The sequence below is a fragment of the Topomyia yanbarensis genome, chromosome 3 (genome assembly GCF_030247195.1).
Source record: "Topomyia yanbarensis strain Yona2022 chromosome 3, ASM3024719v1, whole genome shotgun sequence".
In the NCBI taxonomy this organism is placed as follows: domain Eukaryota; kingdom Metazoa; phylum Arthropoda; class Insecta; order Diptera; family Culicidae; genus Topomyia; species Topomyia yanbarensis.
The window spans coordinates 58,352,732-58,367,738 of NC_080672.1; the positions used below are offsets into that span (position 1 = coordinate 58,352,732).

At 40.6% G+C, this 15,007-nt stretch overlaps 1 protein-coding gene across 1 annotated transcript in view; it reads left to right on the forward strand.

Moving 5' to 3' along the window:
* Positions 1-730: 730 nt before the first annotated feature.
* Positions 731-15,007, forward strand: part of LOC131686950 (uncharacterized) — a 30,848-nt gene continuing 16,571 nt past the window's right edge. The window contains exons 1-2 of the mRNA XM_058970981.1: positions 731-919; positions 1,532-2,697. Of these exons, the coding sequence (XP_058826964.1) occupies positions 2,094-2,697 (604 nt within the window). The 5' untranslated portion in view covers positions 731-919; positions 1,532-2,093. The remainder of the gene's footprint in view (positions 920-1,531; positions 2,698-15,007) is intronic.

Consider the following 15,007-nt stretch of genomic DNA (forward strand, 5'->3'; position numbering starts at 1 on the left):
AATGAAGAAAAAAACATTTGTTTTGATGCGATTTTCCGAGTGATTCGATTACTCGAAGCAAAATTTTTGTGTACCCTACGGATAATCAAATCGTGGCCTGCATTTAATAACATTTTAAAAACATAACTGAGAAGTTGGAGAGAACATTTAATTTAGCGAATCTGGAAACCCTGCAAACTTCTTCACTCGCGACCAACCGTTCTCTTATAGCAGTGCTTTGTAGGTGCGCGTGTGTAGCTACGGCAGACCGTACTCGATCCATGCAAGGCAGAGAGGATACACAAACTTACTACGATGACGCGCGACAGTGTGCACGCGAGATGAATGAGGCGCGCACAGCACAAACAAACGAGCGAAAATTTAATGTTTGTAAAGGGGGAAGAACGGCGAAAGTGGCCGGTGTGTGCTGTGTGGATCGCCTACTCTGAGCTCTACCTCTCTTTGGCCAAAACAACACAACATACCTACCAATCAATGTTGGGTTCGTATAGTGAGTGAGTGAGTGCAGCGTAGCGTCAGTCAGCCAACGGTGTTGTGTGTGTGGTTGTGTTGGTGCGAAGGAGCAAACAGTGGAAAAAAGGTCCCTCCTCGTCCGTCGTCGTCGTCGTCGTCGTTGGTGTTGGTTGCTTCGTGCACGGTCGGGCGTGTGGTGGTCGTCGTTTCGCCGTGGCTCGCTTCTTCTACGCTCCGTTCAAAGCAACCAGCACAGCTAGAGCCAGACACGAACGGCGGCAGAATAGGCCTTTTTCTCGTACGTCGCGGACGCAAAAGTAACACAGCTCGGACAGGAGTAGACCGAGTAGACAGTAGAGAAAGAAGAAAAAAAAATACAGCCAAATAAATTACTGAAGAAGATTATATTTATGTGATCTAATAGCAAATTATCCGGAAATTGACGGTACCGGAAGAGGCGTCTTCGGTGAATTTGGGTGTTTTACGGTGGATTTGGCGCAGGAATCGTGTGTGAATATTGTGTTCGGTGCAGAAGAAAATTTAATGATAGTTTCAGTAGAGGATTGGTCGTAGCCGTCGTCGTCGTCGCGGATCGTTCTTGGTTTCGCACGTCGCATACGCTTGGGTTGGCCTGCGAGAGAGGGTAGTAGGGTGGTTCCTTGTTCCCCGGTGGTACACGGGGTGCAATGATGTATTACTGCTGCCTGTTCGGTTTGAGCATATGTTGAAGTCTTGAAGTGAGTTCTGTCTGTTGGGTAGAGTGCAGAGACGAGGGTCCGGGACGGACCGTTGTGAGGCAGGCGCGCGTTGCTTGACACCGACTGCGACGACGAGAAGAAACGTCGTCGTCCGCCCTGAGCTGAGAAGTGTTGTGTTGTGGTAATTGAGCTGATTAGTTTCGATTAAACTCGCTGCTGGTTATTTGACCTCCTTGAGTAGGATTCTTACCATTTTTCAATGTTTCCCCCCCGCCTTCCAGGAAGGCGACTTGTTGTGAGTGTATGAGCGAGAACCAGCGCGTAGTTTTCCGAGATGTTCGAATTATTTTACTAATGAAGATTTTTCCGTCTGCTTTCAGATATTGACCGGAACGACTAGCCGAATCACGGAAGTTTGGAAGTGACCGTAGAAGGCTGCTGGTTTAGCTAGTGCAACGCGGAAATGTAGTGAACGAAAGAGAAAAACTATTATTCGTCTGGTTCAAGAAGAAGGATATTGCGTATCAAGAATTCGAGCCGCCGCCACCGTGACTCGAGATTGGCAAGTGCGAGCGACCGAAAGCACCCGTTAGCGAGAGAGCTAGAGCCGAGCAGTTGGCCTCGAAAGAAGTAGAAGAATAAGGGCGGCCCCGGTCAGGGGGTGTACAGTTACACGGTGGGTGAGAAGAAGGCGGGAATCTAAATATTTGGATATAAAAGCGTAGTATTGCGCGTAGTGTGTGACGTCCGGATCGAGTTGGGCTGCGAAAGTGATGAAATTCTGCTGCCGTGAGTAGTTGATGCCGGAAGTGAGCAGAGCAAAGTGTGGTCCTGGAAGTTCCGCTACATAATGTAGCGGCATGGTGTGTAGTTCCTTCGGAGTTGAAGTTTGCAGTATGCAGTCCCTGCCCCGGTAGTGATTAGTGATGAAACGCGCAAAAAATGTCTCAAAATTGTTTCAAAGTGCGACGACGAGTGAAGGTGGCTGAAGCTAGTGAAATGTGTAAATCGCAGGAAACGGAAGATCCATCCCGGTGGGGGGTGGCGATGGATGGCGGCAGTGGTGACCAACGACGAGCAAACAGTGAAAAAATGGAGCACGGTAGAACGAGACAGTGCAGTGAGGAGAGGCACGAGCAGCAGGCAAACGAGGAAATAGTGCAACAGCAATCGGAAGTGGTGGTAGTGTTCCCAAAAAAATATTTCCCTTCGGCAGGTTTGACCAACCTGTTGGAGCAGCTAGCGACCAAGCTGAAGCAAAAGCATAGGACAGAACGTCCGAAATTATTGTTGTGCGGTGGGGAAGCGGAGAAGAAGCGCAATGAAGTGAGTGAATTCGATGTGGAGCGAAGTGGTGAAGAAATGTGTCATCGGAGAAACCATCAGCAGCGAATAGGAGCAGCGGGCTCGGTTCTAAGGCCTGGCAAGCTGGTTTGGCTTCTGATGGCCAGTGTACTGCTGTTCAGTGTGCTCATTGCACCCGTCACAGTGGTGCAGGGAAATGAAATTAGGCTGCCCCAGGAGAAGCGTGAATACAAGAAAGGAGGTGAGTGTCAACCGTGGAATGGATTCTTTTACGTATCTTTGTTCAGAGGGAAAAAAGAAAGCGCCATACCCAAGAAGCAAAAGTCAAAACAATACCTCCCCCGTAATGGAAGAATTTCACTCATCCACATGACTCTCGCATCACATCACACAACCCCCATTCAAATTTGACTGACCGACGATGGCCGCGGTGGCGCGACGACAGAAAACCTCGTGCTGCTGTGGCGTAATGTTTTCGTCGTCGTCGTAGTCGTCGGACAGCGGCGACACGGAGATGACGAAGTGCCAAAAACGAACCCATTCGTCATACTTTGGCAGTCAGGGATTTATTTTTTTTTGCTGTTCGCCTACACACATACACAGATCAGATGCGATCTGACGGCGATTTTGTGTGCGATTGTAACGCCTAAAATATCAGATTTAATCATTCATGAATTTTCCGCCGCACGACCAATTTTGGGAGGCGCGAGTTGACTGACGCTGTCCGCCGCCGTCCCCGTGCTTCCAGCGGTTCTGTTGGGTAAGGATAGGGGGTTTACCGCCTGAGCCGGAATAGAGATTTTCGAAGCAGAAAATCTTCATTCGCTGGAATGGTTCGGACGGAATTGACAGATTCACACGAACAGGCACTTTACATCCATTCATTTGAAAACGAAATTTTCACATTTTTTTGGGATTACATCGTAGGGTCTGGGTCATTTGGCATAAAGTCATTTTGCATAAGATCATTTGGTCAATGGGGCATAATGGTCATTTGGCATAATTTTGAGAATTCATCACACGGAAGGTCATTCATTTGGCATAATTCGTTTTATCTCCAGCATAACGGTCATTTGGCATACCAGTCATATGGCATTATTTCAAATTTTGTGTAAAATGAGGGCCATTTGGCACAAGGGCTACTTGGTATACAGCGAAGATTCTCAAAATGGGGTAAACAGACCCGCAGGGGGCTGTGATAAGCTTTCTGGAGGTCCTCAAAAATGAATATTTTTTCCTGCCGAATATTGAAATTTAAAGTATTTTCGCAACAAACAGAAAATAATGTATTGATAGTAAGCAAACTTGATATTCGAAAACAGTATCATATCACTCCAATTGCGCACTGAAGTGAACCAACCACAGCTAATAAAAGTGCCCGTAAAGCGGGCAAATATTATTTCGATTGACTTTAAACAAATTCCTCTTTGACCTACAATAGACGTTGAACTATTGCTAAAAGCGTAACCGTGTTTTATTCTCATGGAAGTGACATATATACAGTTACACCACATGCGAAACTGTGTGCACTGCAGGTAACGTTTAAAACTTTAGCACAGACAGAAAAGTTTATTGCGAAGAACAACATGCAAATCGGCGTCAAATATCACAATGTTAAAATCAAGATTCTAAAGATGTGGATGATGAATAAATTGAAGTGCGCCTACACGACCTAGCACCGTGAGTTAGACCAGAACACATACAAAGATTTATGTCAACAAACGGAGAAGTGGATTAACTCTGTGCGCATACTCTAGTCAGATTCTTACGTGCCAGTTTGATAATCAGACGAGTTGTGTCAAGTCCCAAGTTGTGGTGGACAACGTAGCTAATGCGTCACCACCAAGAAAAAGATATTCAACACGCAGCAAGCTGCATTTACGAGACCTTCCTGTCCGCAGTAACTTTGTGTTATTCTTTTAATTTTACGTAATGTAAAACCTGAAAACCCCACGGTTCAGTTATGCTAACGCGTTTAGAAGTGGGTGTGTCAAATAAAACAAGAAATATAAAAATCGTTGTGAAGCCGTAGGGGTCCGCAATGAGCGTGACCAATTTTGAAGGTGTCCCTGATATGAACGGGGTTGCTTTTCAGATTCAAAGATCCATTAAATAAACCTCTATAAGTTTGAGTAAGCCGGGCCGAGTTTGCACGCGATTTTTTTTTTCATGCATATTCAGAGCTGCTCATGTTTGAAAGAAGGAATAGACCCCCTAAGTTTAACTAAGCCAAACAAACGAGTGGATCAACAGTTTACTTGCGAGAGCTATTTGGTATACAAATTCAAAGAACTGCTCATCTTTGAAAGAAAGAATCAACCCCTCAGTTTGTGCATGCCGAGCAAACGAGTGGATCAACAGTTTGCTTGCTAGAGCTATTTGGCATATAGATTCAAAGAACTGCTCATGTTTGAAAGAAGGAATCAACCCCTAAGTGTGAGTAAACCGGGGAAGCAAGGGGATCAACAATTTGATCGCGAATTTGTTTGGCTTACATATTCAGAGCTGCTCATGTTTGAAAGAAGGAATCAACTCCTAAGTTTGTGCATACCGGGCAAACGAGTGGATCAACAGTTTGCTTGCTAGAGCTATTTGGCATATAGATTCAAAGAACTGCTCATGTTTGAAAGAAGGAATCAACCCCTAAGTGTGAGTAAACCGGGGAAGCAAGGGGATCAACAATTTGATCGCGAATTTGTTTGGCTTACATATTCAGAGCTGCTCATGTTTGAAAGAAGGAATCAACTCCTAAGTTTGTGCATACCGGGCAAACGAGTGGATCAACAGTTTGCTTGCTAGAGCTATTTGGTATATAGATTCAAAGAGCTGTTCATGTTTGAAAGAAGGGATCAATTCTAGGTGTGAGCAAACCAGGAAAATTAATGGATCCATGGTTTGCTTCCGAATTTGGCTTTATTCAGAGCTGCTCATTTTTGAAAGAAGCAATCAACTCTCAAGTTTGAGTAAACTGAGGAAACGAGGGAATCCACTGTTTGCTTGTAGACTTATTCGGTGTACATATTTCGGGCAACTCATGTTTGAAGGAAGGAATAAAGCCCTTAGGAAAGGAAGGAATCAACAGCTTAGTGTTGATTTCTTTCTTTAACGGGGGAAACAAGTGAATCACATTCTTGCGAACTGATTTGGCACGCAGATTTAAGGAGCTGCTCATGTTTGAAAGAAGGCATCAATTCCTAAGTGTGAGGAGACCAGGAAAACGAATGGACCCACAGTTTTCTTCTGAATCTGCTTGCAAGAGCTCTTTGGCATACAAATGCAAAGAACTGCTCATGTTTGAAAATGAAAATCAATCTCAAAGTTTAAGTAAACTTATTAAGAACATAGATTCAAAGAACGGTTCCTGTTTGAAAGAAGGAATCAACCCTCAAATTCGAGTAAGGAGAAACGAGTGGATCTACTGTTTGCCTGTAAATTTATTCGGAACACATATTTCGAGCAGCTCATGTTTAAAGAAGGAATAAATCTCTTGGACAAACGAGTGGATCAACAGATTGCTTGCGAGAGCTATTTGGTATACAGATTCAAAGAACTGCTGTTCATGTTTGAAAGAAGGATTCAACCTAAAAGTTAAAGTTAACTGGGCAAACTAGTGGTTCGAAAGTCTCCTTGGGAACTTTTTTGGCACACAGATTCAAAGAGCTGCTCTTGTTTGAAAGAAGAAATAAACCTCTAAGTTTGAGTGAGCCGGGTAAACGAGTGCATCAACAGTTCACTTGCGAGAGCTATTTGGTATATAGATTCAAAGAACTGCTCATGTTTGAAAGAAGGAATCAACAGTTTAGTGTTAGTAAACCGGGGAAACGAGTGAATAACCGGTTGGATTGTGAAATGATTTGACACGCAGCTTCAAAGAGCTGCTCATGTTTTAAAGAAGGAATACCTAATTGTGAGTAAACCAGGGAAATATTTGGATCTACAGTTAGCGTTTGAATTTGGCTTCATTTACAGCAGCTCATTTTTTGAAAGAAGGAATCAACCCCTAAGTTTGCGTAAGCCGGGTAAACGAGTGAATCAACAGTTTGCTTGCTAAAGTCATTTGGTATAGGTTCAAAGAGCTGCTCATGTTTGAAAGAAAGAAATAACCCCTAAGTTTGAATAAACCGGGCAAACGAGTGGTTCTACTGTTTGATTGTAAACCTGTTCGGCATACATATTCGGAGCAGCTCATGTTTGAAAGAAGGAATAAATCTTAAAGTTCGCGTAAACCGGACAAACGAGTGGATCCACAGTTTGTTTGCGAGAGCTATGTTGTATGCAAATTCAAAGAACTGCTCTTGTTTGAAAGAAGGAATTAACCCGTATGTTTGAGTAAACCAGCCAAACGAGTGGATCAACAGTTTGCTTGCTGAAGCTGCTTGGTATAAAGATTCAAGGATCTGCTCTTGTTTGAATGAAGAAATCAACAGCTCAGTGTAAGTAAATCGGGGAAACGAGTGAATCACCGGTTTGCTTGTGAACCGATTTGGAACGCAGATTCAAAAAGCTGCTCATGTTTGAAAGAAGGGTGAGTAAACCAGGGAAACAAATGGATCTACAGTTTGCTTCTGAATTTGGCTTCATTTGGAGCATCTCATGTTTGAAAGAAAGAATCAACCCCTAAGCGTGAGTAAACCGGGAAAACAAGTGGATCATCTGTTTGCTTCGTACACATATTTAAAGAACTGCTCATGTTTGAAAGAAGGAATAAATCCCTAAGGTTGCGTAAACCGGACAAACGATTGGATCAACAGTTTGCTATTTGGCACACAGATTCAAAGAACTGCTCATGTTTGAAAGAAGGAATCAATCCCTAAGTGTGTGTCAACCGGGGGAAATGAGTGGATCTACAGTTTGCTTGCGAACTTGTGTTTGGCATGCACGTTCAGAGCTGCTCATGTTTTGAAGAAGGAAGTTTGAGTGAACTGGGCAATCGGGTGGATCTACAGTTTGCTTGCGAGAGCTATTTGTTGCTCATGTTTGAAAGAAGGAATCAATCCCTAAGTGTGAATAAACCGGCCAAACAAGTGAATCCCAGGTTTGTTTGCGAGAGGCCGCCGCTTCTGGCGGCGGAAAAGTCGCATTACATCGATTTAGCTTTAAGTGCTAGAGCAGTGTAACAATCGATGATTCAATATATGTAAATTATTTCAATAATCATCGCTGCTTGAAAAATTTAGCGATATCCGGAAATGATAAAGTTAACTATCATCTGGAACGAGCGGCATGTAATTCGAAAGAACAGCTCATGATATAAAGAAGGATAATAGAAATTTCGTGTTTCATTTGTTTTGAAGAGTAAAAAGGTACAAATTTCCCAAACGAAACAAAATTCCGTCAAGAGAAGCTATCCATCTGCATGTGATAACATGCTTACATACAGTGATACAATTTCTAAGCAATCTGAGATAAGACTTTTAAGTTACAAACGATTTTGTCTTGCGCGCCAATGCAATGTTTTGATTTTGACGATGAAATAAAACGAAGAAGCAGAATCGACGACAGCCATTTTAGCTGCAACTTTGTGACTCTGTTCAGCATGTCCTTAAAGAACTGCCCATATTTAGAAGAAGGCAAAAACGGTTATAAAATGTATTCACTCGAAATTTAATCAACACCAGGTAATGGAAAACAATACATTATTATTGCTAAGTGTATTGCTTTAACCTTATGGGCCATTCGCTGATAAACTACACATTCGTCTGTTATGCCAAATTACCTTCAGTGAGATCATTTAACAAAATAATGCCAGATGTTCCTGCCAAATGACCGTTTTCCTGAAGTTAAAAATAGTTATGCCAAATGTCCGTTATGCCAAAAAAACTACCAGAATGATCACTTCTTAAAATTATACCAAATGTCCGCTATGTCAAATGTCCGTTATGCCATACGTCCATTATGCCATATGACCTTATGCCAAAGGACTTTATGCCGAAATGGCCCGCTCCCCATATCGTACATCACTTTTTATTCAAATTTGTCTAAGGTGTCGAACGATTTTACTATATGCGCATTCTGATGGCTCTGTTCGGAAACGTCACAAGATTCATGTGAGTGTCGTGAACGGCCTTGTTTGTGCTGATTTTGACAAGCGATGGGGCCACAGTCAGAAGTCAAAGTAAGAAAGAATTAGTATATAAAATTACACATTGTCATTTGTTTATTGAGGGCTTTAACCGGGTGGTCATTCGCTCGTAGAAAAATGAAACATCTATTAAGCATATTTAGTATATTTGGGTTCAATTTAGGGTAGTTGAAATATTGAACCGCATTCAAAGCTGTCAAAAATATTCTACGTTGGTCTAAATAGCTGACGATTGCTAAAAACTCTCCAAATGAGTCGATGTATTTCCACTATTTCTAGAGATGTCTCTGTATAGTTAGAGGCCCTTAACTAAAATCGCAAATTTCATCAAAATCATCTACCAGAACAGCGAGACTCGCGTGCATTTTAGAGGGTTAGTTGCGCTCTGAATGAGAATCTGAAAACCGCCTTGGTCATTTACAGTTAGTCCGTTAGGGGGCATGCAGAGATTCTAATTTTACCGAAGGTGATTTCGGGACAAGTTGGTAATTTTAATCGTTGATTATTTTATTTAACGTAACTTTGACGAGTTGTACACGAAAAGAAAAACAGTTTCTGGAAATACGCTTGAGTGTTGCCAATAGTATGAAAAACTGAAATCCACGTTGGTCATTTACGGTTAGGGGGCATGTAGAGACTCTAATTTTTACCAGTCGTCATTTTTACGAGTCATGCACAAAAAATAGTTTCTTAAAGCATGGTGCCAATAGGTATTATCAAAAACTCCCAAACTATTCTCCACTGCACTGGCTTTGCAAAACTCCGAAATTTATCACTTTGAAGAACTAATTCCAGAACCAATCGATAACTGGCCTCTTTCTCGAAAGAATCAGGATTTCGTGATATACCAAGGAGGGTAAAAATTTTACAAATGAACTGATTCGAAAGTGTTCACTTTTTCGAAGTAATTCTACAACATCCTAATTTATCCATGGATTTGAATTTCATAAAACCCTTGAACAGATAAAACATTCTTATCAAAACCATCTATCGTTCCTGCAATACTCGTCTGCATTTCAGGGTGCTAATCTTGCTGTCGTAGATCTGAAATGCCCTCGTTACTCTGATTTCTGCACAATGCTTTAGGGGACATGCAGAGCCCTCAACAGCCCATGATCGCATATTTGTCCCATTTTCTATGGGATTTCCTATCTTTATGGGACTCATTTGCGATCATGGGCAGTAAATTTCTCTTAAGATGCTTCCGCTTGCAATTGTTTTATTTTTTGAATCGCTGCTGAAGCAACTAAAAAATTACAAAATTACAGTGATTTTTCGCATTTTCTAGAAAAATGCTTTACAAGTTTTTTTTTCTGAAAATTATAAAGCAATCGTACTATTATTCACGGAGCTTCTAGGAACATCTTTGTGTGATGCTAATTTGTTAGCGAAATCAAGCACTCATTTATGATAAGTACGTTAGGGGGCATGCAGAGACCCTATTTTTCATCCAGGCACTCCCGCGTGCAATTGATTTGTGATTATTTTAAATTGTTGATAGTTTCATTTATTTGTAACTCACTTCTGGTCGCTTTAATTAGCACGGACGTTCTTCTACAGGGTGTCGACTCATTTCCAAAAGTAAAATTTCTCGAATCGTGGGTTTTTTCAAAGCCATCCTATAATTTTTTAAAGCTCTTCAAAGAAACATAAAATTAAAACCTTTTAGTTTATAGAAGCTATTGCGTTTTTTATTCTACATCAATCCGCCTGGATCATTTATAGTTAGTCGGTTAGGGGGCATGCAGAGATTCTAATTTTACCCGAGGGATTACATGCTATTCCAGGAAGGGTAAAAATCCTAACAATGAGCCGATCCGAAAGTATCCTCTTTTACGAGGTATTTTCAACTCTAATTTATCTATGTAGAGAGAAGACACATTTTTATCAGTCCCTTGGTGAATTTTAAGCTGAAAAAATCGGGACATATTTTTTCACTTTCTTTTTAATAAACCAAAGCTGTTCATGTATTCTTCTTTGGTTCCTAGACATAACCTGACTATTTTGTAAAAACTACCTAAAGTTGTGCTAAATTGAAAAAATATCTATCATTGCATATTTCGCATCTCTAAGAAAAATATGCCCCAAAAAGATTTGACGTGGTTCGTCTTCTAGAGCCTATTAAGGGACCATCCATAAATGACGTAGCATTATACGGGGGAGGGGGAGTTTTGTATTTTGTGATGATGTGTGACGACAGGGGGGTAGGGGGTCTTGTCATGCTACGTAGCTTTTTAAATAACTATCATCGTTTTTCATTTTTATTTGAAATTTTGCGGGGACAAGTGGGGCTGGAGTTACTGTCAAGCTACGTAATTACTAGGGGGTATTTCGAAGTTTGTGACGAAATGCTACGATGGGGGAGGGGGGTGTTAAAAATCCTTCAAAAAATGCTACGTCATTTATGGACCACCCCTAAACGAATTTTCATACGAGACTGACAAAATTCGGCAAATAACTGGAACAATCAAAGGCTGCTAAAATTAGTCTTCGCGCTGTAATTTGATGTCATCAAATAAAATCCATCAATAGATACAATATTCTCATTGAAATTATTCGCCGGGCGCACGAAACCCGTCTATATCTTGAGACCAGCGATTTTAAATATTTTGCGGTGTACCATTTTTAGAGGGTGGAAATATATCTGAAACTTACGGAAGTCACCTTAGTACAATTTCATCATGTACGAAATTCCATACTTGGCGTACAATACCAAATACGCGACGTTATCATTTCTCAGATCACGTAATGCGCATATCAGCTCTCAGGCATGTAATCAGAAGTAAACTCCTAAATCGAGGTCAACAATTTTGCGCTTCGACTTCCTTTCTTTAGAACTAGGATTAAATTGGAAATATTAAATAGAAACCGTTATGTTTAATCTACTGTAATCAAATAAAACTAACAGGCTACAACGTCGTCAGCTAAATTACAAGTGGTTGCCCAGCCAATAAAATCTGTTCGGGTGGTGTACAGGCTACCATTAAAAGCGAGATGAAATTGTACTGGAAATTAACTCGATAGCTGTTATAAGAGTTAACCCGAAGAACGGATAGTATTTCCACAACTCCCTAACTTATCCATGTATTTGAAGGCCATTAAAAATCCTTAAACAGTTCTAACATTTTCCTTAAAATCATCTGTCGGGCCTACAAAAATCGTCTGCATTTTGAAGTGTTAATTTAGCTGTTGATGATCTGAAATACCCCTCGGCACTCTGATTTCTGTACAGTGTGTTAGGGGGCATGCAGAGACCCTAATTTCTTTTCTTCAAATCATTGCTAAAGTAACTAAGAAAAATGACAAACTTAAAGAGAGTTTCGGTTCTCATCAGCTTAATCGAAACTCCTTTCCTTGTGGGACATTACGCAAGGCCAGGGGTTTGCTCGGAAACACAAATTGACTTTAGATTTTTTTTTTGTGGAGCTAACTTGAATTAGTCCTGTCACTAAGTTAGTGTCGTGTTCCAATGAGAGGAACTTAAAACGCACCTCTACAACTAGTTTAAAATTCTAAAGCTTGTTACTTCGCAGAGCTGGTTTCAAAACTAATAGAGAAGCGTCCTCTTTCTAGCAAATGATAAGAATTTCGCAATGTGTTAAGAATCTCTAAATGAACATTCTACATCAATTATCTGTGTTCTTTTTCGAGGTATTCTCATAGATCATAAAAAAATCATTTTTCGCCTGATCCACTTACTTTTTGAGGCAATCTATACTTTGATAATGATCTAAAATCCAACTAAGCACACTTACTTATGCTCAGTACGTTAGGGGGCATGCAGAGACTCTATTTTTACTCAAGGCACTTTTGCGAACAATTGTTTCGATATTACTTGAAATTTCGGATGGATTTATTTATTTTTACTTCACTGGTAGTTTCTTTAATGAGAACGAACGTTCTTCTACAGGGTGTCTACTCATATTCGAAAATGCAATATAGCAGCTTCCAGTTTTTCTGAAACCTTACCATTTTGTCAAGCTCTTTAAAAAAAACAAATTAAAACTTTTTCGTTTACAGAGGGTTTGGCATTTTTTCAACATTAATTTTCTAATCAAAGCATCTTCTCTTTCAATAAATACACTGCTGCTTTAATTGTAATTCGACTTGAATAACTGAAAAAATAAACATGATTTACTAGCAGTATGCGCAACCAATATCTAAGACATTAGATCTAAAAACAGCTTTAACCCTCCAGAAGTCGCCTAAATGGCTCCTTATCGCTGGTGCCCTGGAATGATTTCGCGTGGGTTTTCAGAACGGTGTGCGCTCACAGTGCACTAGCGTGAGTGACGAAAGGTTAAAGTGACATTACCTGGTCGTAACCATTCCGGAACCAGTATCTACCCTTAGCTCCAATTCGTTGATCCGTGATACTGAGTCGGTGACATTATCATAAGCAAGCACCACCTCAATATTTCTTATCTTATTCTACATAATCCTTGAACATAGTGGTAACCGACATCGGCGGTTAGCAAGCTGTTAAATTGTTACGAGAGCGAGGAAGTTGGTTGAAGGAATGGACCATGGTTATTAACGCTTTTCAATGAAACTCCTACATTTATTTAACTATTTCGATGTTATGAAATCCATGAGCCTGCGAAATCCGTCTGCATTTTTAGGTGTTATTCTAGCTCTTGATGATCTGAAATTTCCCTCGGCACTGTGATTCCTGCATAGTGCGTTAGGGGGCATGCAGAGACACCAATTTGACTAATGGTTATTCCGCTCTGCACAGTGCGTAAAAGGAGCATGCAGAGACCTCAATTTTACTCAAAGTGATTTCGCTTGCTATTGTTTTATTTTTTAAATCTTCAGCAATAGCAACTAAAAAAAAGACAATACTGCAAAGATATTTATTAACTATATAGAAGAATATTTAAAAAATCTTTGGCAGTAAACGACTCCGACAAAAACGACAAGTCTAGATTTTTCCTTGAAACATGCCACCAAAACCGGCCGAAACGTCGGGCAATTTACAAATAAATCGTTGCCTACGTTATTGAGAGTGAGAAACCCGTCAAATACCTTTCAATATTCCGTAACTAGTCGTCAAACATCTAATCATTTCTCTAAAAAATTCAGATAAATTGTGCTATTATCTTTGGAGCTTCCAGAAATATCGCGTTGTGATGCTAATTTGATGGAACATTTAAGCAAGATTCTAAACTTTGATATTCAGCAGAATTGGTTCCAAAACCAACCGAAAAGCAGGAATTTTCTAGGAAAATGCAGTATCTCAAAATACTCCTAGGAGGGCTAAAAAAACTCCAAATTGAACCGACCGGAGCGTGTCTACTATTTCGAGGGTATTTTCACAAATCATTGAAAATTCTCATTGAAATGATTATCCGCCAAATCCGCTCACTTTTTAATGTTTTGATGGGGGTTTTTATGATGCTCTAAAATCGAATTTAGCACAATTACGCTCATATTGTTAGGGGGCATGCGGAGACCCTATTTTACTCACGGTGCTTCCGCATGCAATTGCTTTGTTATTTTTTAAATTGTTAATTGTTCTCTTGATTTTTAATTCACTGGAGGTCACCTTGACACGCGTGGGCATTCTTCCGCAGGGTGTCGAATCATTTCCGAAAATAAAATTCTCCTATTTCCAAGTGTTTTCAAAGTTATCTAATTTTTCCAGGCTTTTCCTTTACACTAATTTTCTGGTGAAACCATCCTCTCTTCCAATAAATCTACCTCTTCTGTAAGTGACGTTGCTTAGAATGAAGTTTCATGACCCGCGCACAAAGGAATGTACAACTAGACAAAACTTGTGCAAGAGGATGTAGCTTGACAATAAATAAAGCTTACACCACACAAGAAAGAAAAACATTTGGAGTGCGATTTCAACTCCCCCGAATTTAATACAGAATTTATGCACAATTCGGCTAAAGTAGACGGACTCTAATACATATAACCTCGACCTTCACCAGATCATCGCAGCGTCTGACTCCCTTCGGTAACTGCACCATCGATCTCAACTTCGCGAGCGGGGATGTAGATGTGGTACTCAGAGCTGAGTTAGCAGCAAGCAATACAGTGTGCCTGCTTTCAACTTGCTATCGCGATCCTAAATTTGTGTCCGAGTGGACATTTGCTATTTCGGTCACACCGGGTCAGCATTTCGTCCAAAGCTGTGAAATCTTCCACTAATTCAAAAATTCATTTTGTTTTTGAACCGGAAAAATACCACCAAGGATGCTTGAAATTTTTTCAATACAGTTTGAGCTGGAGAGGCGAAGGAATCGATTCTAGTTCGGCCTCATTTTGGTTTCGCGTGAACCATTGAGAAGATTGATGGTTGCAGTTGTTCAAATCCCAACGGATTTTTCTACAAAATCGTTCAACTAATTCCAAGTAGTTTTGTTTCATTTGGATTCCCATTTTACTATGAGAGTACCTTATGAATAAAAAGGTGAAGAAATAGTGATCCATATTTATAGATTCGAATGATGTCGATATT